Raw genomic sequence first — 24,786 nt, forward strand, 5'->3', positions numbered from 1 at the left:
TAAAATTACCCTTAACGGTTTATTTATCAAAACGTATCATCAAAGCAGTTTTACAACATCCAAAAGTAACTTCCGTGGGATGTTGAACAAAATTTGTTTTCAAAATGTTTTCACGGTCTTGAATGTTTATCTTAATTTTATCGCGTGGGTTCTATTATACTGCTTCTGTTTTTTCAAGTTTCCTTCCTAAAACACCAATTTTTACTCTTCCTAAGTCAATCTAGGAAAGTCGGTTAAATTGAATTTTATTTCATCCGTAGAGCGCGACCGAGGCCTGCAAATTGACCGAAAACTTTTAATTTACTTCATGATATATTAGAGACTTTTCACGAGACTTTGAATTTATTCAAATGAAACAATTTGCGGCAGAAAATCTGTAAAAATGTGGAAAGAAAAACTAAGAAGAAGAACTTTCATTCCTCTGCTGTTGTATTCCACCCTTCAGCAGGTCGTTCCCAATATTTTTTTGGCTCCGACTTTTTTCTGTTTGAGTTGAAGCTTTCAAATCTATGTTCGAACATCTGCATTCTGTTATCGTTAGTAACCTTTTTCCACCCATAAAACTGTTCCGATCTGCTGGAGAAATATTTCGAATGCCAATGTTTTTTTTTCTGTAGCATCTTGTGATCGCTCGCTCTGCGTTTCAGAAACTAAATAAATTACTGAAAACATGACATGGCTGCAGGTAATTTGGCCAAGTTGTTGTGGTAGCCAAAAAGTAAAAATCACTCAAAGAAAGTGGGTTTAGTATTAGATAACCCTGTCTGAGAGGGGGCGTTTGCAATTTATTTGGGAGACCAAAATAGAGTGTCTTCAAAATATAAAATACTGATAAATAAAATGCTTTTGAACTGCGCGGCGCTATTTCTCTGCCTAAAACTACGATCTTTTTAAATGATGATTTACAAATATAGCAAATACGCATTTTAGTAATTTCCTGGCTAGTAATTTTTGGCAAATCGAATCCTGTTTTCTAATTATACCACCATTTGCGGGAAATCGTTATTGCTTTCTGATGTTATTATGACTCTTTCGATGAGTTATCTCCCCGGGTCTCTATCAGCTCAGTGAAACATTGAATTGCAGCGATGGCATGTTTTGCACGAAATTTATGGTCAATTCCATTGGTGGTTTAATTCCAGGCGAAGATAAAAAGCGAAGATACCAGAGCCGAGGTAGTTAAAGTTCACAAAACAATTTTTTATCCCATCGGGTTATTAAATGAGTTTGCCGACCCGCTCATCGAGACATCTAATCGGTATGACATCACCCCTAAAAGGAACGCTTATGTCATGACACTTGGCCGAAAATGTGCTTCTTTTGTTGGCGATGGCATAACCCTTTCGGGTTTGTGAAAGTGGAAGTAAATATTAATTCAAGTATATGCCATGCCATGAGCAACTACTTGTCATCAATAATTACAGGATTATTTTCTATTAAACATTTCTAATTGATGTAATGGGGATAAAATTGGTATTTGCTAAAAGATTAAATACATTTCATGCTTTTGATTGCCTCATGCTCAATACACAGTTGTTTTTTGTTTGATGTCATTACTAACTTAAATCCCATCGAGTTTCACATTGTAACAAGCTGGTTTATGTAAAAAACATAGCTTAAAAGCACCCTTACTTTTTGCTGCTACTTTGAACTATGATGGGTAATTTGAAAAGAAATTTTGATTGCTCATTGATCTCTAGTTAACTTAATTGACACCTCAAATTTTTCTTAACCATAGAGGAAACTGTAGTGATTTATATTAGAGGCTCCTCTAAATACCTTTTAAAACGGTTTTACGGATAAATCTGTAACTAAAAGACCAAAGTCGTGCAAAGTAACCCCATATTGCGTAAAAAAAAAGAAATCAATCCCTTAGTGTACCACGCATGGTAGGATTTTTTATGTCTGGAATTATAATAATAAATGAATGATGAGTACATCTTTGCCTGTGAGAAGCGAAGATAATGTTAACAAATGAATTACAAGATTAGATATGGATTTTTAAATAATTTTTATCGTAGTGTTTTTTCTTTTATATAATTTTATTTAGTTGCTTTAAAACAGATTTAATTTTAATTTTTAAATTTGATAAATTAACTTTTGCTAATATAGCTTATACCTAGTTCGTATAAATGAAAGCCTTTCTACTTCTACAGCATCGACTTTGCTAGAAATTACTATACATATTTGTAAACATCCCATAATTTTGCCTAGGATAGATTAATGCGATATTGAATCATAGCAATTAAAATGCTGTCAATAATGTCGTTGAATTCTGTAGTAACATAAATTCGCCTCATCTTTTAATTACTGATACTCTCAATTAACCTTATGAGGCTCATTACTCATTTCCACCTAGTATGGCGCAAAATGTCTTCATTACAAATGATGGATATTAATAAACGTGAGAAAATCGAGTAGATTGTTCTGACTAGTAAATTCAGAGGAAAATTTATTAGTCGCTGTTTGCTACAATGAACAAACAAAATGATCGATGTGTAGGTACAGTTCAGTGCTGAAGTTGCTCCTTTATCTGTCTGTGTATCTGCTAGATTAAGCAAGGTCGAAGTATGTCTAATACTTATCTAGATAGAATCAATAATACGTGTTTTATGCTCTGTTTATTTAATAGTAATAAAAAACCGGCAATAACATTTGCAGAGCGATTTTCTCCGTGACTGCAAATTTGGGCGTTTTAAGCTTCTTCTATTGAATTTAAAGCTTTATTTAGAATAGTATGATATTATATTACTTTGTTCATAATGTATATTGATTAAACATGGTGTTTGATTAAATCTGGTTAATTTTCATTATGTGAATCTACGACACAGGAACTGTTGGTGATTCCGGACTCCAGAAAACGTTTGTTTTAGTAATGATTGTTCTTTTGATTTAAATGGAAGTAAACAAAACTGTAGTTATTGGAGTGACGAGATCCGCACTTATTTACAGGTCATTCTCAGTACCTCCAAAAACTTAAAGTCTGGGCTGGCATATTGGGTGATGCTATTATTGTGCTGTTATTTATAGCAAGAAACTTAAATGGCGATAGGGACTTTAATTATTCACAAAGTAGACTACCAAACAGACTGTCAAGAAAATAAAAGTTTTCGAGAAATTTCCTTAATTAATAATTTTTCTTGTTCGTTAAATATAGTCTTTGCAAGGTTTCAAATTGTCACCCTGCATAAACGAGAATTTAGTCAGTTCTGAGCCTCATAAGAAAATAATGTGTTCGTGTTGCTCTAATGGTATAATCGCATTTAAAATTAATTCAATAATGGACACAAAATATCGCGTAAATTTCCTCAAATGCTACTATTTCTATAATACATGGTAAAGCTTTCTGAAAAAATATATTCAATATATTCAAAGAATATGCTTTTAATACGTCCTAAAGAATAAAGAACAGTAATTTCGATACCCAGAATTTCCCCATCAGAAATTTCGCTAAGAAAGTCTAAATTTCTTTAAACTCTATCTACGAATCTATCTATTTATTAGTTTATATCTACTATTTTTTATACTATTTATTTATAAGATATCTAAATTGTTTCAGCTTTATATTTCAAAATGTCTATAATTACATACCGGGAGACTCAAAATACCTTATTTGTTCGAATAATTATTAAATTGAACACATAATTAAAATAGTTTCACGGCCATTTCTTCAAGATGCATTTTTCGAGCTTTTGAGCTTCCAAGCCCAAACACTTTTGCAGATGCAAGACACTCAGGCTTACAAAATGCCAGGAAAAAACTGTTTTGCATGATCCCCTAAAAGCCCGAAAAATTCACCAATTTTCGAACACTTTGTTCCATATTCCTATTCGATAAACATCACTTAAATTTATATACGTGAACAACAAGAAAACGAAACAAAAACAATATGATTCTTAATAGAAATTTCACAAACTATTTCAAATTAAACACATTTTTTCTGTATTTATTTTGATGGGAATTTAATACTAATCTACATAGTAGTTAGATTGAAAATAGCTACAACTACTTTAGCCGCAATCGAATCGACTTACTTTTTCTGATGTAGTTGACTCCCAATTTTGATAAAAAATAATTTAAATTCTAATTTTCTACATTTTTTATTGTGGGTCGCAGGAAACACGGAAATTATAATTAAAAGCTGATTTAAAATATGCTTTTTCGAAAACTAGGGAAAAGGGATTATTTTACTATAGTACTAAAGTAAGTACATATTGGCTTACTTTTAGATATTTCAAATTTAACCTCTCTGTGCATGCATTCATGCATTCATATCAACTTCTTTATTAAACTGCTTCATAAAAAGTGCATCAACTGCAAATTTTCTGTAAAATATCATCTATAAATCATCAATTTCATTTGCATCAATCTGCAAAATTGTGTTGAAATCAAAGTAATTTGAAAATATTAAGTCATAACTTAATTTACAAGGTTTTTAAATGTATTTTGGAGAATTCCTTGATTTTATCAAATACTACACTTTGTCCAATTGCGAATTTTGAAAATGTTCGTACATACAACTTAAGGAAGTTACAACTAATCTTTATGTGAGGTTTTATGTTTAAACAAAATATACTTAAATTGTTAGACATACTGATTGTTCAAATATACTTTCATTGAAATATTGAACCTTGTACCTGTATTATTGAAAATAATTTGGAAAACAATGCTTACGAGCGCGAATTTATCTTTATCTCGCCAAAAAAACATTTTGATTTGGAACCAACAATAATGCATTTTGCCATAGGATTGTAACACTCTGTATAACCACCGCTACGCCTGGGTTAACTACAATTAGCAAAAATTCATCACAATTACCAAGACTTGCTGGTGATTATATGTAATAACCGGCGATTATTTATATTCATCTTGCCGAAACGTATACAGACAAAACTGTAACATGCCCTGTATCAAGTACAGTATCTTTTGCGTAGTATGTAAATTTTAACATTAAATAGTACGATGACACAAAATATTGTTCAATAACGTATATGGTGTCTCTAAGAAGTTTCCAACTTTTTGAGTTGTAAGTACTATAATTTTCAATTCAACTAAACCCGACATTTTTAAGAGCACTCATGTCTTTAACAAATTCCAATTGCTTCTAGGACAAAGTGCATTTTTATTGTGCTCAAAATATTCATAACTTTTTGTTTGTAGCCTATTCAAGTTCAGTATTTTGGGTATAAAGCGACATAAAAGTCCGCTGCATGTTTCCATCACTCTTTACTAGAAGAATATGCACAGTTATTTGCATTTCGTGTAGGGTACATTCAGAACTCGTCGAGCTTTCAAGATCGAACTGGCCGCTATCTAAGCTGAGATCTGATAGGGAACGTTTATACAAAACAGAAAGATTAAGCTTGAAACTCATATCTTTTCCACGGCGGACATTTACTCTGCTGCATCCGACCTGAACAACATAGTTTAGCGTAAGAAGATTTAAGATATCGGCATTAACGGTTTACAACCGTAACAGTTCAACGTTGCGATAAATTCTGTTAAAGCTCGAATCTCTGAAAATCACTAACTCTCGAGTTATTCGGAACAGAGGCGTTACATTTTTCGTTGGAACATGTAGCTAGCAAAAGCTTTAGTGGAAAGGTCACCAGGTAGCAAAGTTCAAAGGAAGAACAAGTTGACAAAGATGCAAGCGCACGATCCTAGCCTGGCCCTTGAACTATGAAAGCGCAAAGGACAAAACTCAAAGTGATCAATTAATAAATAATGCTGCACTTTTGTACTACTGTGTAAATAAATAATGCGACTGTCCTCGGTCTGGTCAGGCGGTACCAGACAAAAGAAACTTTCGACCTCCGACGTCAATAAACTCGACGATTTTCGATACCAGTTTTCTTCGAATCGTAATTTTTTTCTCCGTGTATCCTCCATGACATCACCTGTATTTATAAAACACTAAACGCGTTGGCCGGGTCTAAAACCAACATTACAGATAAATAGACTCGCACAAAAGGTGTGTACGTACGTACCGCTACCATGATGCCGCACTTATTTCAATTTTGACTATAATTTGATTATAAACGATTTTTTTAAGTACCCATAAAGTCTGCTGTAAAAGTGTGTGCGTCTTAATAATTTAAAAAAATACTTCAACTCCAAGATAACACCTACTGTCCTAATGCAAATGGACTCATGATAAGCAATTACAAAAATGTTAATTTATATTTATAGTTTATGAAAATATATTAATTAGAAATGATACAATATTTTTGTTATTTCTCTTAGTCTGATGCTACTGGGCGGGAACAAACTAATCATTTCGTATTTATTATCAAGTATTTAACATGCACAAATTATGTTTTCATTTCTTAATTTTTTACTTTCAGAATTGTCTGAAATTGTTTATAATGTTTATAAAGTTCGATAAAATTTATTTCTATTTCTAAAGGTACTTTAGAAATAGAAAAAAATAGAGAGAATTTATGGAGTTTCAAAATCAGTCCAAATTTGCCAGCGTTGATTTTGTTGAGTAGTTCAGAATCCCTTCATCATTATTCGTAGTATGTATTTTTGATTTTAGAAACCATCCCCGTAAAATAATTTTTCCCTACGTCTTTTTATGTCTCTTTCAATGTATCAGTGACAACAAAAAGATTAATATTTACGACATAAACAAACTATAAATTAAATTAATTAAGCCCATAAAATTGTAGGCAAAAACAGCCATTGGGTTTAAAATCCATTTCGTCAAAGTAAACGGAAGCATTTTTAGTAAACACTTAATTCCATTGTGTCCCTTAACAAAGACGTCGCCTATCAAGATAATAAACATATAATACCGTTTTAATATAGGCCATACACATCTTTACTCTCGGTTAATTTAGTCCATTAGCGTATTTCAAGTCGTGATTTTAACTCTATTAACTATAATGGCTTTATTTAGCTGACGATTAGGTTTGAATTTATTGAATTGGACTGTGAATAAACACCATTAATAAAAGATGGACATAAAATATTGCCTGACTGAATTTGTTTCAAGTTAATAAAAAATATAAATTTATGGGTTTTTACTTTTAAATTCAGCTTAATACCGGAAATTCTTCAGGGCATACGTAAATTGCATTTTGATATAAGATTCTGGAAACTCTGCCAAATTCTGACGATCTTATTGTTATTATTAATGAAAAATTAAATACATAAATAAAAAAATTGCAATTTTTATTCGCAAATAAAAAATAATGAGTAAGTTAGTTGAACATTACCATGTGAAGAAACGTATCACTGAAAGTCGCCATACCTGAAACAAAGAATAGCTATTAACTACATATTGAGGCGTAATAAGAGAAGCTAGTAAATATATTTTCTAATAAAAAACTAATACTTAATACAAGTATATCAAAAGAAACTTTTGTAATGTTAATGAGACAATCAGTGTTTCTGCCATGGGCTTTGAAAGCAATTAAGCAACTCCTAGACTAAGCTTGTAAGCTTTAGCAGATAAACGATGCGTTCATATTTCGATAAATTATCTTTCTCTCTTTTTCTCTTCGATAAATTAATGTTCTAATATACAAGTATTTACGTCACAACACCGTCAGCAGATAAGAAAACAAACACGCTATATGTACACGGTAAATAAATCAGATGGTTTAATTAGCCAACAAAATGAATCACATAATTTATTCAACATGAAATTATTTTTCATATGGAGTGCCAGCCTATCCAATAAGCGGGAAGAAGTAGTAACGTGTTCTATCTATTTCTAATCAAAAACAAATATCAACTTAAAAGTCTCACAACCTATAGAATATACTTGAATCTAAATATTCTTATATGTATATGTACTAATTTATTACTACTTCATTGAGTGAATTTTGAAATTGGGATGCTTGTGGTTCGCCTACTAACAACAAATTTAAGGTTGGATAAGTGATAGTTTCTTAACCGCTACAATGAATAATTGAAGATGTTTCCTTCTTGGGATTCGGTCTTAGCAGTGAATGTCAGTGTGTGAACATTGTTAAATGGCAAGAAAACAGAAATAATTTTTTTCGCAAAAATTCTGAATGCTACGAATTAGTATTTGGTGCATCAACCAAAAAAATGAGTTGATTTCATTCACCAAATAACGACACTCAAGAATTCACCACTTGTCCAAAACGGCTGAACTCGATTGTTTCATCAAAATATGAGTCTTACATAAAACAAATTCACAGCGAGTTTCACGAAAATACATATGTAGTACAATTCTCCCGATATTTCAAAGAATATGTTTTTTTGAAGAATTTTTTGTTAATAAAAGTTAGGTCAGATGGTCTGAATTTGATGCAAAAAATATCAGTATCTTTGACCATGTGCTTAAGGGACACCCTGTATAGAGGCAGCAACAATTTGAAAGCATCATATTCCAAAACAGACATAAAATAATTGCTAAATCAAAAACTTCTAATCGTGACTTAAAGATGATTGTCCGCCTGAGTACCTGAATAATTTCAAACAATTTGAACAATAAGGAACCCTCTTTCTAACTTTATTGTTAATAAATTTTGCATTTAACCACTTTTCAAAACTTATGTATATTTGTCAAAATATCCACCCCGTATAAGTAATAAAGGTGCTAAAGCGACAATGTTAACATAGATTATCAGAACCGAAGTAATAAAAGCCGATCGTCTGAGTTGAAATGCAAACAATCCACCGCTAATACTCAAATAAAAGCAGATACTAAAATCAGTTGCAGATTATGAATAAGAAAAATAGCTAATAGATTAGACATTATTCTTGGAAATCATGTCCAATTTCTGAATAGACATACAGTAAAATTAATGAGCTTTACCCTACTCTACTGGCAAATTATATCTTATCTACTTATTTTCTGGATTAGTCTACGTAAATATAATCAGGATGATAAAGAGATTCTTGATGATGGAAGCACTTGAGCCAACACACAATATTTTAATTAAATTAGTTGCTCAGGATTTTTTTGTTTTGAAGGAAAATTAAGCACTCATTAATTACAATTAACAATACACATGTAGTTGCAGACAATTTAATAAAGAAAACTTTTAACACTATTAGGAGCCTCTACACTAGCAAGATACTTGGAATATTATGTAAATACACTCAATATACATACTTAAATAGAAAAAGCTCTATAAACGTACTTATAACTTATCATTGCCACTTAATAAAATTCCATATTATAATTGAGAAGTGGAATAAGTAATTTGACTAAGTCTCTTAATTTATAAATATTCCAAATTTTAAAAGCCCATTGAGTAAACGATACTTCAGTTAATAAAACTGTCCTACAATCCGACTAATTATTGATTGTAGATAATCGTGAAATGGAACAATGAAAAGTACCAATGCTACTTTCTATTTGTTATAGTGTCATTTACAACCAATCAAATGCTGGATCTTGTCGTATCTATTAAGGCGTCACTGACCTTAATTTGACAATAAATTCATATCGTTCGACTTGTAATTAAAGATTTTGTGAATTATGGGCTAGAAATAAGTAGGTATTAGGTTTTATAATCTAAAAAACAGATGATTAGTTCTAAGCAAAAAAGATGCGAAAAATGCGGGTGGGTAGTTACAGATATGTTGCTGGTATTAAATAAAATAACGAGGGCAACATAATAAAACATAAACGCTAAAAGCAAACGAGTGATGAAACGACGGTGCACTGAAGAGTTTTTGAGACAAATGTGGCAAAGGCCTTCCAATCAAACCACTCAGTTTGATATTTGCTTCAATTATTTGCACTCTTTTCTCATATGGATTAACAGTCGATATTGAATAATTATTTGTGGACAGATATAAATTACTAGACTATAATGGAAACTCATAACTGAAACATTAACAGGCACATTTTTAAACTGTTTTATTTCAACAGTTTTTTTCTGTGGGAACAACTTACCGAAATTTACAGCAAGAACAATTGCCTTTACAGCTCCAGAACGTTCTGCTGGGAATAAAGAATGAACTGTCGCATATTCAGAGAAAGAATATTTCCTGCATCTAATAGAACACAAAATGAGGAATAGGAAAACAGATACATGGGCTGGGAGAGTTAAGAGGGACAGTTTCGACAATTTTTGTATGTTATCAGCCAGCCAGTAATTTGTTTCCTTTTCAAGGGCCATTTTCGTTACAAAGGTTGACAACTATTAAAAAAAATTATTTGTTAGTTATTTGTAGCTCTACAAATTCGATCACGCAAGACTTGCAACGAGCAATATCGTCTTCATCACAAGCATCTTCACCCCTAAATATTTAGCATGCATTATTAGTTGCAATATGTACGTCCGCGCGTTATGTGTCATCTATTGTAGTCTGTGTTTCTTCACAGTCATGTTGGTCGTTTTGTTTCTTTGATGTTTGGATAACCGTCTCGTTTGATCGTCTACTAGTTTATTGGATTTTGTGGGTTCTTCYGTACAAGCACATCTCTAAAGCATCCTTTCAGGGATGCGTYAGGCCCTCCTTGGACCTCTTTTTAAGGTCCAGCATTTTACTGMGTAAATGAGAACTGAGACTACAGGGTATAAAAGTAATCTTTTTTTTATGTATTCACTCATTGTTGCAGAATGCTCGTTTCATCTTCACAAAGGCAGTTYGACCRACTTCCYTTCCTGATTTYTTACAAACAATCATTCCTTTGAYTTTCAAAACGTTTTTATCGGGTGTTTTGYCCGAAAAATGTTTGYCTYWCGTCTCAYATCAATCCGAAAAATAATCATATCATATCATAAAAATATATAATATRTCATATTTTACAATAASGMACGAWTTAKTTATCAAACGGYAATCAAGAACTACCGCCTAGAAAGTTTACCCCTAGAGGTTTACCCAAAAACGTTTATTTCTCTACTTGCGTTTTCAACACAAGATTTCAAATAACTAATCATTATTACCAACAATCGGAGCCCACCTTAAAGGCAATGACTCTAAATTCTCGACAAATTGAATAGTACTATTATAACGATTTTTGGAATGGTAAAAATAATTTGAGTCCCTATGTAGGCACGACTTAAACATTAAACAACTGTAGACCTGTAGTGTAATAATAATCGTTTCTATAATTTGCGTTTGGATCGTATCAGATTGAATCGTGCTCGTATTGAATAAAAGTCACTTTGCAATTTCGCATTATTTAATTGACATTTTATTTAAGATTTTATTTGCAGCTTTTTGTTTGTTTAGTTACTTTAAAAGTATTAGGGACATACAAACAAAAGTCTCATCATTCTTTCATTCTCTGCTTAACCTTTATTGAAATCTGTTGTTAAATATTGTGATCGAATAGGAGATATTATTATTATTTCAACATTCCGTAAATTCATTATTCACGGTATTTATCAATAATTATTGGTTGTTTGAATGTACAAACCGTAACTATAATAGCAAACATCCATGCACCAAGAGTCATTAGATGAGTTCCTTTGTATTGGCACCTGGTCACGCAATAATTGAAAAATAATGAGTTCTATAAAACCGATGACCGACTGTAATTTGCCATTCATCCTGAATCATGAAAACGGTGACTAAAATGATGATGATCGAATAAATAAAATGAAAAATCCGCATGGGAATCAATTACGAATAAATATTATTACTAAATGAATCGTGAGTGGGAAAACAGTTTTATTCCGGCACATAGAATTTTTTTGTGGCTGTATTGAAAGTTATCTGAAAAGCATTAATAAATTCACAAATCCTGCGGGTGTTTAAAACAATGGGAGAACAAATAAGATGGTAATAAAAGGTGTACATGWWTAAAAACTGGTTTTGCTGTAACATGAGATTATTTTTTTTGTTGGGTTRCTTGTACATGTTTCAATTTGATTCATGTCTGGGTTYTCATGGTTATTTACGTTGCCTTCACTCTACAACGCCTAAATATCATATAGAAATACGTTTGTAMGTTTTTTAAAAGTTMGWGAYYTAAACCTATRTTTCAATGAWAAAAAATGAGTCAATTATAGAAAATGGGAGACCATTAWTAATTTGCCRRACTTACAGATCTTCCGARTATAGASACAWGAAAACSRTTTTTWATTAGCTTGTAGCTTAAGKTAAAAAMMTAGTCTAACATCGAGAAAGTRGWCCGTCTTCCAAAAAACGTCGATTRTTTAAAGCAGTTTTTYAWTAAATTAAACCATTTCGAAATCTAAATGAAGAACTAGTAAATTAAATTTGTAATWAAAMATTTTATAAGTGGGTTCAACATGAGCTCCTTGTAGTCTGATASATCTTCTCACARGTCGARTTGARGATTGTTACACTCGGCATTWCKTATTAAATCRGAATGATTAATTATTTGCACCATTTTATCGTCAGTTTCAACTAAATTTTTCAGGTGTCACTAAAGTGACCAAAAAACAATAAAATCAATCAATCAAAAACAAAATCCAATGGTTTTAAGCCGGGAGAACGAGGGAACCAAGCCACAAGCCAACATTGTTGAGATGCTTTTGTGATTTGCAGTCATTAATTGTTTTGCAAAAATTCGCAAATTTCCCTGATACAAAATTTAGTGAAAAAAAAACGTGTTTTTAGAATACTAAGTGATACTTTACAAATCTCGTACTTACTTTATGAAAACTTCCCTAATCTAGTTCTTCTGCTTGAGTTTAAAATATGCCTATTGGCTTTTAAGAAGCACGATTTGAAAATTCCAAATGCTAATCTTGATAAATATATTCAAGCCCCGATATAGAAGCAATAAAACGAGTGTACAAAGCATTTGCATAATTGCCAGGCAATTACAATAATTATTATATATTCTGTAAAAATTATATCGAACAATTAATTTCCTATTCCGGGTATAATGTAATGGTATGATTTCAAACGACGAATAAAAAAATACGATGAACATCGTCAGTCATGTTTCCCTTTGTTAATGCACGACTTGTAACAAGAAGCGATTGTTGAAGCGTGTACCTGATTGTTGGCCTCTGGTTAAGCTGCGTTTTTATCACTTTTATGAAATAATTATTGCTTTAAGCTGATTTGCTTGCTTGTGAACAACTTGCAATGTATCGGATTGTCTCATTATAAATTCTTATAACGACATACAGGATGTGTTTCAGATTAATTGTTTATTTGAAACTGAACTGAACCTTTGATTCTTTTGTCGTACGGTCGTGACGGTCTACTTTAAACAAAGTATCTTGTGAAAGCAGTTTTAGAAATTATTTAAGTTTAGTATCTATAGTGTACTATCAACAAAAGTAAATTTAAATTACTCAAATGTATATTTATATTAATATACAACCTTTTAAGGAAAAAAAACGTTCATAAGAAATTTCCTTTAGAAAAGTTTGAGACACAGGTCACAGTCACAACAAATGAGTCAGACACATCAGTATTATATGCTAAAAACTATTAAATTTCAGAGGGTTGACAACACATTTTGAAATTGGTGAAAATTATTATTTCCACCGAGTATTATAGCTGCTATTAGATCTAGAAATAAGAATAAGTTCGGGTCTCGGTATGTACTGGTATTTTGCAATCTGTAAGTTATACAGATTTGCTGAAATTATAGAAAAGTTTCCCCATTTTGTGCAGAACAACGACTTTATAAATTTTGAAAAACTTTATAAATATGTAACAAATGTATTCACCATATACACCATTTATTTACATTTTTAATCTTTTCGTATTTATTTCCCGATGTATCTGGTGAAAGAGATTGAAGAACTTTAAAAATAATTTAGAACATTTAGTTGTACAAATTAAACAGTTTACTGAAAGCAGTATCTGAAATCACTATTTCAATGGTGTCAAGATTGGAAAACTATTAATAAATGTTCATCTTCTTTTGGTGAATGGTGGGGCGCAAATGAAACATAGTCGCCAATTTACAACATGAAAGAGAATTGTGTATATTTTGTTTATCACGATGAGTTGCACTTTTCGCTCCTTTCCTCCAGTCCTTTGTTGATAAATACGGCTCTCGGGCTCTAGTACGTTCGCAAAATAAATTATTGTTTCATTATTATGTAACAAGTACCTAATGTTTAATTAAAGCCGATTTTTTATTGAACCCATGGTATTTTACTGAATGCAGATGCAGATATATGAATAGAACTACTTAAATTCGAATTTTATAGAGATACGCCGTCATTTATAAATTAAGACGGTAAAGTACCATAAGGTAGAAGATAATGGAGCATAAATTTCAGCCTCATCCGTCATCATCATAAATTTGTTTATTACATGCCACCGATGTCAGAAAGATTAAATATTAATCTTACATATTAGCCTGAGCTATATTCTTTCCTTATCTTTAAAACTTTCACTGGTATTATACAGTCCTCCGAAAGTTGTATATAAATTATAATACAATTCTATATATTTATTAAAATTCAGTTAAATTAGTCTTAAATTCGCAAAAAAATAGAGTCTTATATAGTGTTTTATAACTAAATATTGTTAACAAGATTGGATCAAAATGAACCAAATTACAAAGTGAATTTTGAGTTCGTTTTATTGTAGATATTTCGGAGTGTCTTTCCTCCAAAACAGGCAAAGAATCAAGAGAAATATTTGTGAGGGCAAATTTACTACGATGTTGTTCTTTTCCATAAAATCTGATGATTTAGTTTAATTTATTATTTCCAAATGTGGCGTATATATGTATTATGTACATACGTAAGTGCAAAAAGCGCATAATGCAGGATTGTTCGAAAGGGTGTGTAAATATTTTAGGATCTATTTTGGAAGTAAACGGTTTAAAATGGGTTTAAACCTTTTCTGAATTTGGTTTTCCCTTGCACAAATAACCGATTGCGTAAATGGACCAAAAAATATTTTTTGATTATTACATATATAAAACATAGCAGGTGTCAAATGCGAGGCTTTTCATTAATCCTAATAAAATATTTTGGCAAATTTTGTATGGTTTATGTTCATTTTTTGGGCAACCTTTGAGGAGCACTGATTTCCACAGGAAAAACTTTAATTTAAAAAAGTTTAAAGTTACCTACTATCCACGCCTTTAAAACATTTGCATATCATTATGAAACATCCTATATATATATATGTACTTAGTATAATGTATGTACATCTCATTTAATAAAAATAAAAATTAATATTTTAATAACATTAACCGACTTAACTCGTTTACCCTGATTAGATACTATCGATCGACTAAAAGCTGAAAAGCGCTGATTCTCCAATCAAATTCTCAACCAATTTTATTCTGTCTACAACAACCACATCATCATCATTTGAATAAAGGCTGCTTCAATTTACGAGGTTTGATAAAATTTGGTTAACAACGTTAGTATATGTGTGTACGTAAATTTGAACAACTGACTAATATTTGCAAATTCAACATTGTGTTTTACCTTTAACAATAATATAATTTAACTATAGTTTTAATTTCGCAGATTTCATCCTGTTTATCTATGAATGTCAACAAGTTAGTTTACACGACGAGTCCTAGAAATAGTGAAACGTAGTTGAAGTTGCAATTAAGCAAACACATTTATCATCATTTCATTCAGTAGCGACGGAAGTGTTTTTGTTTTTAAAGCCCCGTTTAATAATAACAGTCGAACGGTTGCAATAACATTGCCACGCGATTTAACTGTTACATCTTTCTATTTTAGGCAATTTAAATGAGGATTTCGAACGTCCCAAGATTACTTAGCTGAAAATCTTGAATCCCAGTTGAATCATTCATTTTAATTTTAACTATTAATTGACTCTTTGCTGATTGATTTTTCTTAAACACAAATATGCGTTCTCCATGAGTCAATTAATGACTGAGAGTTCTGCAAATTATTTTTTTCTAAACAAAGTAAAAAAGTTTCACTTTTAGTGATAAGATGTATCCCCTATTTACAACCCATTCATTCCCCATTATTCTAGCTTTTCTTTGAAATGCCAACTGAGCCCAGGGCCTCTTGAAAATGTCCAAAAATCCCGCACTTTTGTATGGTTTTAAAAAATGTCGAGATATAAGTGGAAACGGCAGATCCAGTTTTTTATACTACAGTTTAAGAAGATCTTTTCAAAAAGGCGTGCCATTGAAAATAATAGTTCGCGCAGCTGGGGATAAAAGAGTTGAAAATAGAGGCTGAAAGTTATCAGAAGTCAAGTGTTTCAACGTTTTTATACAAAACTCATTTATAAAAAAGATACCCGGTATAAAGCCACCGGGCGCTAGTCCCACATTGTACCAACTTCTAAAAATAAAAAAATAAAAACTTAAATGCCATGCTTCAAAATACACTTCAATATTAATTAATTGCTACCCAAAAGAACAAACAAATAGGTACTTCTGTGTCAAAATTGTTTTTAAATAAGGTTTCTAAGTGGCATCAATTGCACTACTGGAAAAACCTTAGATTGTTCGATTACATCTGTCTAACTGTGCAATTAAAGTCCTTGCTTCCTATCTAATCTAAACATTCAAATGACATGAAACTATTTATATTAGAAAAAATGGCTTTCACGAGTTATTTATTTATTGCTAATTAGACGATCCGACATTTCACGCTCAAGAATTTACAAATTACTTGTCCAATAAGCCAAGGGCAATGTTATGCTAATTGAAATGAAAATGTAAACGATCATAAACTTTATGGCTAATTTACCTAATTGTTATACGGTCAGATCGTCTGGCGAAGCTGCTGACTTGCAAGGAAAATACAATAATTTTTTAAACGTATGTTTTGAAACTTTCATTCGTTTTTTAATTTAATTATGTAGTTACTGGTTCAATTTCGATCAGATAAATAAAAACTTTGTTCAAATGATCCAAAAAGATTTCTTTTTCGAATCCTGAGGTTTATTTTTCAAGCAAAATTGAGGATCTCTCCTATGATTTATTCTGATTTTTATTCCTCATACTAGTGGTTTATTCTGTTAAAGCACCAATTTATGCAAAATGACTTGGTTTTAACACCATCAAAGTTATTATAAATGCGAAATAAAATTTTTATTTCGACATTCCATTAGAAAACATTCACGTCCAGCAATAAAATACTTTATTACAATCTTACTTTTTTCCATTAATGCATCATGTTTCGATAAGTGACATCACTAGAATTTTGAACAAGCGCAATTTTTTTCGAATGAGATCATTTCCTACGCGTCTGCTTTTACACATTTGCAATTTCAATTCGAATAACGCGCAATAGTTAGAAATTATAATATCTTTGTGAAAATTTCGCTTCAGTAGTTTTTCAAATTCTAGATATAGATCGCACTATTACCAACATTAAAGCTTTAAAATCTCGTCTATAATTGTTCTATGAATATAACAATTTTTATTATAGACTAGAAGTAGATAATTTCTACTTAGGTATTTTGTATGTTAATAAAATCATTTATGTATCATTGCTTATTAAAAACTGAAAATGAAAATTGCACTTGTTTCCTATCGACACTGAATATATTCTCAGGGAAGTACGAATAAAAACATTGCTATTATTAAGTTATTATAATATTTATGTATTCATGCTAGAAAACGAGGAATTCCGTAGGTAATACCTTCCTGTTCATTTTTTCTTACGTAGAACTAATTTGCTAAAAGTAACTATTACATCAGTCCTGCATGTGAAAAACTAAATATACACAATAATAAATGCGAAATGCCACTTAAATCCGTAAATCATGGCAAATTATGTTCCTGATACGCACATTATAACGTGGAACACCCTGTGCATGAGATCATCTTGATTACTTGCAACTATTAACAGCATAATTGATTTGGAGTGGTAAAAGTGGATTGACATTGGTTCTGTTTGATTGATTTCAATGCAACTTTTTTAATCATTTATTTATTTATACTTACATATAAATGGAAAACTTGGTTTTGTTTCAAACACATCTAAAGAAAATCAATCACAACTTGATTGCTTTTTCAAAATTTGTAATAATCTAGTTAAGGCAAACTCAAGAAACATCAATTGAAAATAAATCATATATAAAGAATCAAACGAAACTTTTTAAACAGATTTAAAGAAGTACTTTCTCGAACGGCAGGTAGACAATGCAGAAGGTTTTCTTTCAATAATATAAAAGACCACATGCCAATATCTTACTCTCCTCTCTGAATTTTTAAAATTCAAATATTTGTTACTTGTTTTAATGAGATATGGTCTAATCAAACGTTAATAAACATTAATAAAACAGAGGATTTAAACGCCGGTCTATTAGTGCCAAATTATTTGAAGGGGGCTTTTATGTATGTATCCGTTCAATTTAGATTCGTTTTTATGTCCAGCCTTTAAACAATCATCATTTTATATTCAAATAAAAACAAAGGCTTGGATCTAATCAGCAGTTTAACGATATCTGTCGAATTTTAGATCATAAGTTAATTAAGTTTTTTCAAATTCTTTATCAGTCATAATCGGACACATTGAAAATATCTTAAAGCGATTAAATCCTTTAATAACTTGCTCAATTATCCACATACAAATACAAACATATTTGAAAAACACATATAGAACCAAATACGACTAGCACTTGCATAGGGGCTGCCATAGTTCTTTGTAATCATATTTTCGTTTTATTAATCTGTGAAGTGAATCAATGTTTAGCATCTATTAGTGCATTTACAAGTTAAGCTCTGGCGAAAATAGTTTTATATATTTTATACTGTTTGAAAGTTATTACTCTATAATACACATACACTCTCTAACTCTTCTCCTAACTTAGACACAAAAATTAGTAGAGCAAAACTTTTCTCTACACGAGAGAATACGCCAGGGAATATGCGAAGTTTCTTGAGATTTAGAAGTTTGGCAATTTAATGTATTATTTAGCTACAAGTGGCAATTAGACTACGTTTAAACACAGTTTATTAGCAAACCCGCAATTATATCTGCAAGACCCATTTTCTTCATATAACGAACGCAACCTTTCCTCTTAAATATTTTCCAGTTCGCTCTAAATAAGCTCCAGTAAGAACTGATCAAAATGACTCTAATTTTACATTTACATGCTTGGATTATATTTTTTAGCATAGCAAGCAGTCAAGTCCTCCACCAGTTTTACATAGAAAATTAATTCTCTTTAAAAGTCGCTAGAAGCAGCCGTTTTCGAGATATTTTGATTTAAAATATTGGACGCATGTGTATTTCAAAAAGCAAATAATTTTGAAAATTTGCGATTTATTTTAATTCTTTCAACAATAATGGCTACTATTTATCTGTACTTCAAAATAATTAAGTTTAAAGTTAAATAATGTTGTACTTTTTGAAAAACACAGCCTCGATTATTTTAAATCGAAAGATTTCGAAACTGGTTATTTTAAACATAAACGAACAACCGTTCGCGGTGACTTTCAATAGTAATACTTTTTCTATGCAAAAATGATGGAGGAAGTGATTTCCTTGCTGAAAAATGATGCAAGCATGCGCTAAAAAGTTATGACTCTTCGAAGGAAAGGCAAGTAGGTGGTGTAAAAAGTAAAACAAGATTAAATTAAATTTTCTCATGCTATAAAACAGCCAAACATCAAGTTTAGCCCAAATATTGATAGCAGAGAAAAAATATTTAGGAGAAACAAAAAATGAAAGTTAATTTTTTAGCACCGTGTAAGTTCGATAATTAAAGCCTTGCGGACCCAAGTCCATATGAACTTCAAAATACACCCGGTATATAATAAAATTAGTATATAGAGCGTCTGAAAATTGATGAGAAAATCAGTGATTTTCACCACCTTTGGATATGAGGCTGAAACCTGGACAATTGAAGCAGCGAACAGAAGGAAAATTGATGCATTGGAAATGTGAATTGCCCGTTCAGAATGGACTCTCCTCCATCTGCCTTTCAAACTTCCTGAGGCTTTTTAGACATTACACAAAGAAACTTTCATAATCTGGAGAAGTTGATAGTGTCGGGAAACGTAGAGGAACGAAAGTTCAGAGGTGCTCACCAATCCTTATTTATCAGATTCAAAATGCCACCGACACTTTGGTTTACGATGCGATAAATAAAGCACGGAATCGAAACGAATGAAGAGCACACGTTTTTAATGATCACGATTCTCAGTAATGAGAGAACGACTAGTAAATAAGTGACAATAAAAAATACGTTCTCATTTGAATATTCCACTTGCAATAAACTTGATGGTATTAAGTCAAAACAATAAAAAATCATGACAATCAGACGCACAAAAATATTTAAACAACCTTTAACTGCGGTTAACAGTCGGAAAAATAAAAATGAGCTTTATTGATGCATAGGCTGGCAGCTCAGCTAATTTCAAAGTCATTAAAGAAAGGCAAGTGCTACTTACAGTTCGAAACAATGGAAGTTCTAAATATAAAAAATTACATACCCAAACACCGTAAACAAATGAAATCGTGTTTTATGATAAAAATCGAATCTTTGGCATTGCGCCACTATTTGCACACGTTGTGACACTAGTGTTTACACCGGCTTTCTTTCAATTTTTTTAGTAGATCAAGACACTGAAGTAAATGACACTATTTTACGTAAATATAATGACCTTTCTAACATGTAGTAATTTATTATTTTTAAACATCGCTCCGTAAACGTTAATACTTTGTGGTATTGTGCCAAATTTCGTTCAGGATTTACACATTTTGAACTTATTTCTAGTGTTCATTTCTACCTACTCAATAAACTTTTAACCCATTTTAATATGATCTTTTAATATAAATAATTTTAATATAAAAATAAATTCCAAATATATTTATTGTTTCGTTCAGTTTTCGATCAACACAAAAATTTTAAGAAGATTAATCCTGACCTTTGAACGGGTTTGACATGATTTTGCAATTTTTTCCTTGATGACAAAACAACAGAAGCAATAAAAATGTTCAGCGAATGAAGCAAAACGATATTTCCGTGGCATCCTTGCAAAAAAATCTTGACTATAAGGTCAAATCGTTCGCGTTTGGCGACCTTATTTAAAACGATTATTTAAATACAATTACTATTTACTAAATTTAAATTAAAATAATAAACACATTAAATTAAATTATTTGCTGATAGGAAAACCAGCAGCTGGTCCCAAAGTCCGAGACTCCCATATACGCGATTTTATGAATTAATGCAAATATTCTTACGATTCTCTTTATTCGGTCAAAACCTGTTTCTAATAAGGCAATAAAATGAAGAAAATACTCTGATATAGTAGTAGGAATAACTATTTCTGCCTGAAATGTTATATTTGTCAAAAAGTGATATGTAGTCAGAACAGATTATCAAAAAGTTAAGAACAAATTGAAGAATAAAAATAAAAACAGCTTGCAAAGATAGAAAAATCCGAAAATGGGACAGTTCATATTGGAAGATGTAGCCATATCAGAATTAAGTACTTTTTTTTTCATTTGATTTAATTTAAGTTTTACAACTTCCGCTTGCCATTTGACGATCACTTAAAAATCGATGCGTTTGAAGATAAAATAATAAATAAATCAAATGAACTTAAGGTTATTTCTGGTACAAAGATCAAGAGCTAAGGCGCTTAATGTGTTTAGCTTACATATTTTTACTAAATACTGAAGTTCAAATTATTTTGAATAAATAAATTAAAGTAATTTTTTAACATTTTTTTGTTGACAGCTCACAGTCTCACAAGCAGTCAGCAGAATTTGTCTATTATAAATCTCTAAATAATATTTTCCCAAAAACAACAAAAGTCTGATTATTTTGGCATTATTTTTTAAAACTCATTTCGGCCAATTTACTGTTGTAAATACAAAATCCAAAACAAATAAACCTATTTAATTCATTTATGCAGCAATTTCGCACAGTTTGCCGCTAACATAACTCAAACATCATTAAATTCTAGCGGTTTAAACATTTGTAAAACATCAGAAATGATCAGAATTACAAGTTAAGACGTTACAATGATAATGAAATTTGAAACGGGCAAATTAATACTATTTGGTTAGGATTTTAATTAGATATTCCAAGCTCATGGTTTTCCTAAAGCCTACCAATGTTCAAACCTGCAATGGAATGCAGATGTTCCATAAGAAATGCTTATTTTTGTTAACAGCTACTTTTATAGATAATTTTGTATTTTTCTCAATAATTGGACACTATAACTCTCACTTCACCTTGTATATACGCCGCATACAGGGCGAGTTAAAACGATTTACAAAACGTAGCCACGGGCAGCGAAAAAGGCTAGTTTTCATTATAAATGATTCGGAAAAAGTTTTGTTGAGAAAGCACAGAATATTGAAAAACCAATTATAAAAAATAAATTTTCACCACATGAAAATGTTTTGAAAATGAGTTCTTATAAACCTGCCAATGTTTTTTTTCAAAAAAAAAATGCGTTTTTGGTTCTAAAGAGTCCCATCATCTGATTCAGCAGAATTCGGGCGTACGTTAATTTTTATTTCTTCAAAATTAATGTTAAAGTTTTAAAAAAGAATTACCTAACAATTTTTCATTCAAAATTTAATTTTCTAGGTGAAATATTATTCGAAAATGGTTTATAAGCTTTGGAAATGACCCAGTATTTTATTGAAACGTAGCTAACGTAAACTGGCTTTAGAATCTATGAATAAATTGTAGGAATTTAAGTGGAGAGCTGTGATGAATCTTAAATCTTAGATGCGCATCAACAACTTCTTGTTCAAAAAACGTGTGCTGATTACGTGAAAATATTCAGCTGAAGACATCAAACTAACCCAAGCTAACCGGAAACATTGTGAAGCATGGCAAAAGCAATCAAGAAATTCCCGTGAGTAAAAAAATCCACAGAAAAACTGAAAATTGTCAACAATATTTTGAATTACTTATTTCCATTTAGCTTGCGCACTATTCAACACCAAACAGCATATGACTGCATAAATGCTCTTAAGCACATGAATATTCAAATTTAAAAAACCATATGTGCCATAACAAAATCGCTCCCAACTTGCACTTACCTTGTAAAATTCCCAACTATGAGCTCATCCTTTGAATTCAGCAATTCATCTCCCTTTTCATTTCCATTATAATCGTCAGACCTATTCTCTTCTACAGACGTGCCACCCAACTCTTCATGGTAATGACCTTTTTTATACTTGAAGCGATATTTATTAAACCCATTAACGTGATTTTTCCCCTGTCTCAGATTGCTTCGAGGAGAAATATGCCGGTTGCGAAAATGTGATGCCAGAGTATGGTGATAGTTGTGGGGATCACCATTTTGAGGCGATTTTGTGATGTTTCGTTTCGGTCTTTGCCAGTGATTTCGCAGGTTTTGTTGGCAGGTTTTCATCTTGGTACGCGCCACCTTGTTGGTTCTTTGTATCATCGATGTAGTATCCATGTTGTGATGTTGAGGATTTTGAGGAATTGTTGGTTTAGTTTTTGATTACAACTTCCATTAATGTTATTTGCCGATTATGCTGGCTGTTTAGGTCTAATTAAAGAAATTCATTGGTATCAGCAAAAGCGTTAAGTTATAATAAGGTTTCTAAATAGCAACGAGTAGAGTGGATGGGAAATTAGAGAACATCAACAATGTTGTCGAATAATTGCTTTAGAAAGTTGAGTGTGTCTCCTTCGATGAAAATCAGACATATCACTTTTTCAATATTAATTTTGTAGTTAATTGTAATTCTCCAATAAAGGTTTGAGCAATTGAATATTTACGAAATTAAAAAGACTGGCGCATTAACAAAGAACAAATGGTAAACTAGATAAAGTTGGATTGATAACGTTTTATTTTACCAGATGGCATAGAAATAAAATTAAAACTGCAAATTTCAAAAACAAATTTCCTTAGTATGTTTTTTCCTCTTCATTGGTAATATTGATTACACTTTCTCTTATTATACATGGTTTTCCAATAGCAAGCCAGGATTCAATAGCTGAAGCACCTGGAAAGTTAACTTTCAGACAAAATTCTTCCATTGACATGAGGGAGGACTCCAAGAAGAATATATATTTTTTAAGACGAGATTTTTTGATATGCTGTGAAAATATGAATTTTATTGATTCATTCTAATCAGTTTAGAAAAAAGAAAAAAGTCTGTTTATAGTCGATGGCAAAAATATCACTGGATTTTTCAAAGAGTTTTGAGTAATTAAGGTGTGCTATAAAATGATGTCATTAATATAAATATAAGTTATATTAAGAAAAATAATGAAACCACTCAAATATGATATCCATCAAATCAAACTCTCGCATAATACTTTGCCATTTAAAAAATTCGTTGATCAATTAGATGCATATTATTTAACCCTTTAAGAGCCCTTGCCTTTATTTTTAGGTACTATAAATACTATCTGATATTAATTGCTATTAGATCATCCGCATCCGCAACAAAACTCCAACTTATATATTTCGATTTCAGATTTTCGTTTCTGTTTGTTCTGATGTTTCTGTTGTTTCAATCAGAAACATTCACAAAATAAGTTACACTTTGATTGGACACTATTTTCTTTCGTCAATTTCGTGCTTCAAAATCATACGCAAGAATTAAATTACGAAAAAATTGAAACATTAAGAAGATAAAACAAAGAATGCGACAAAAACGACAAACTTAACACTAGGGAGGTTGTTGATGTTCTGTTTCTTTCACAACCAACTGTTCTGATATGGTTCTTCCAGGAAGCAAAAATCATAAGAAAATTGACTTTTAAATCAATCTAGGGATGACAATTTATTTCAACTACGCTCACAGATTGACGTTAATTGACAGTTGCACCTGACAGTTTTGTCAAAAAATGTCACATTTACTTATTCAAAAGCTGTTTGAATAGTTATTAAAATGTTGGGCATTAAAACCCGAGGAAAAATAAATTAAACTGACTAAAAAAAGGATAAAAATAGCTTAAAAACAGCAAAAGTTTCAAACGCGTTTATTTGGG

At 31.1% G+C, this 24,786-nt stretch overlaps 1 protein-coding gene across 4 annotated transcripts in view; it reads right to left on the minus strand.

The window, feature by feature from the left end:
• Positions 1–24,786, minus strand: part of LOC109542828 — a 101,660-nt gene that overhangs the window by 54,013 nt on the left and 22,861 nt on the right. For 2 of the 4 annotated variants that reach the window (XM_048668518.1, XM_048668519.1), the window contains exon 2: positions 22,854–23,332. The exons of the other annotated variants lie outside the window; for them this stretch is intronic. In XM_048668518.1, the coding sequence (XP_048524475.1) occupies positions 22,854–23,239 (386 nt within the window). In that variant the 5' untranslated portion in view covers positions 23,240–23,332. The remainder of the gene's footprint in view (positions 1–22,853; positions 23,333–24,786) is intronic. 4 annotated transcript variants of the gene reach the window in all.

This window comes from Dendroctonus ponderosae, unplaced genomic scaffold (genome assembly GCF_020466585.1).
Source record: "Dendroctonus ponderosae isolate FM_Combo_2020 unplaced genomic scaffold, Dpon_F_20191213v2 Dpon_F_20191213_7, whole genome shotgun sequence".
NCBI classification, from domain to species: Eukaryota; Metazoa; Arthropoda; class Insecta; order Coleoptera; family Curculionidae; genus Dendroctonus; species Dendroctonus ponderosae.